Genomic DNA, 1,058 nt, shown 5'->3' with positions numbered 1-1,058 from the left:
AGTCGTCGGTGGTCAATCAACCTCCTAACTGGAAGCGAGAGAGGTGCAGAGATAAGGCGCCGTCGTGGAGGGTGTCGAGGACTGTCAAGGGTCGGTTTCCATTTAAATCTACTCACTAGCGACGCCAGCTACTGAAGCACCGGGCACATAACGGGCCGTCAACAGACTCTTTCTGACCGCAAGCCGCCGACTGATACCAAGCATGAACGGCACGCCTCGTCCCTACTAGTCTCATAATAAGCTTGCGAGGTTATCTCTTGGCCCATGAGCCTTGTCCATTATACCGGGCGGGATCCGCCAGCAAGCAGATGATAGTACATGCCGGCATAGAAAACTACGTGGCAGGGCCAACATAGAAGGCTATGGAGATGAGAAGGTACAGGCCGAGTAGCATAGCGCCTTCTAAGTAGTTGGACCTGCCGTCCTGCACAGTGTACGCGATCACTAACACAGAAAACAGGAAGATGATGGCTGGAAGGAGTCCGAATTGCAGAGTCATCGGTTCACCGAAGACCCATGCGATGATGATCAAGAAAGGCGTGACAACAAGCGCAATCTGGATGCTGGACCCCATGGCAATGCCTAAGGCGACGTCCATCTTGTCTTGAGTAGCCATTACAACGGCCATGGCGTGTTTGGCTACGTTGCCGACGAAGGGAACCACAATAAGCCCGATGAAGGCCTTACTGAGAACGGCGGCCTCCACGACTGGCCCGATGCTCTCCACGAGGTTGTCGGCACAAAATGCCACTAGAGCGGTGGTAACGCCCAGCACGGCGACAGCGGACGTAGGGCTTAGTACGGGGTTCCCTGTATCAGGTGACTCAGTCTCGGGTTCGAACAAGCTAGGGTGGGTTCGCAGCTGGAACACCAAATAGAGGACGTAAAGAGACAGTAGAATGAAAGCTGTTCCGCGGGATAGGACTAGAATGCTGCGCTCCTTCTCGAAACTGTCGTCGTTCCCCAACACAGCAGAGAGCTGCCAGCCGGTGTTAGTCACATTGCGCAGCAGCGAAAGTACCGGGGAAGCACTTACCACTGTAGGAATCAGAAGAGAC

General features: G+C 54.4%; 1 protein-coding gene across 1 annotated transcript; it reads right to left on the bottom strand.

Annotated features, from left to right (window-relative positions):
- Positions 1 to 334: 334 nt before the first annotated feature.
- On the bottom strand, positions 335 to 979 carry CTAM01_17384 (calcium/proton exchanger; the record flags this gene model as incomplete). Its single annotated transcript, XM_060533368.1, has 1 exon — positions 335 to 979. A coding segment is annotated over one exon (645 nt), but the record flags the coding sequence as incomplete, so codon positions are not given.
- Positions 980 to 1,058: the final 79 nt, after the last annotated feature.

Source organism: Colletotrichum tamarilloi (assembly GCF_030869305.1).
Source record: "Colletotrichum tamarilloi strain Tom-12 chromosome Unknown Scaffold_586.1, whole genome shotgun sequence".
Classification (NCBI taxonomy): Eukaryota; Fungi; Ascomycota; class Sordariomycetes; order Glomerellales; family Glomerellaceae; genus Colletotrichum; species Colletotrichum tamarilloi.
Note: the sequence above shows the minus strand (reverse complement) of the source record. Positions and strands in the feature narration are given on the sequence as shown.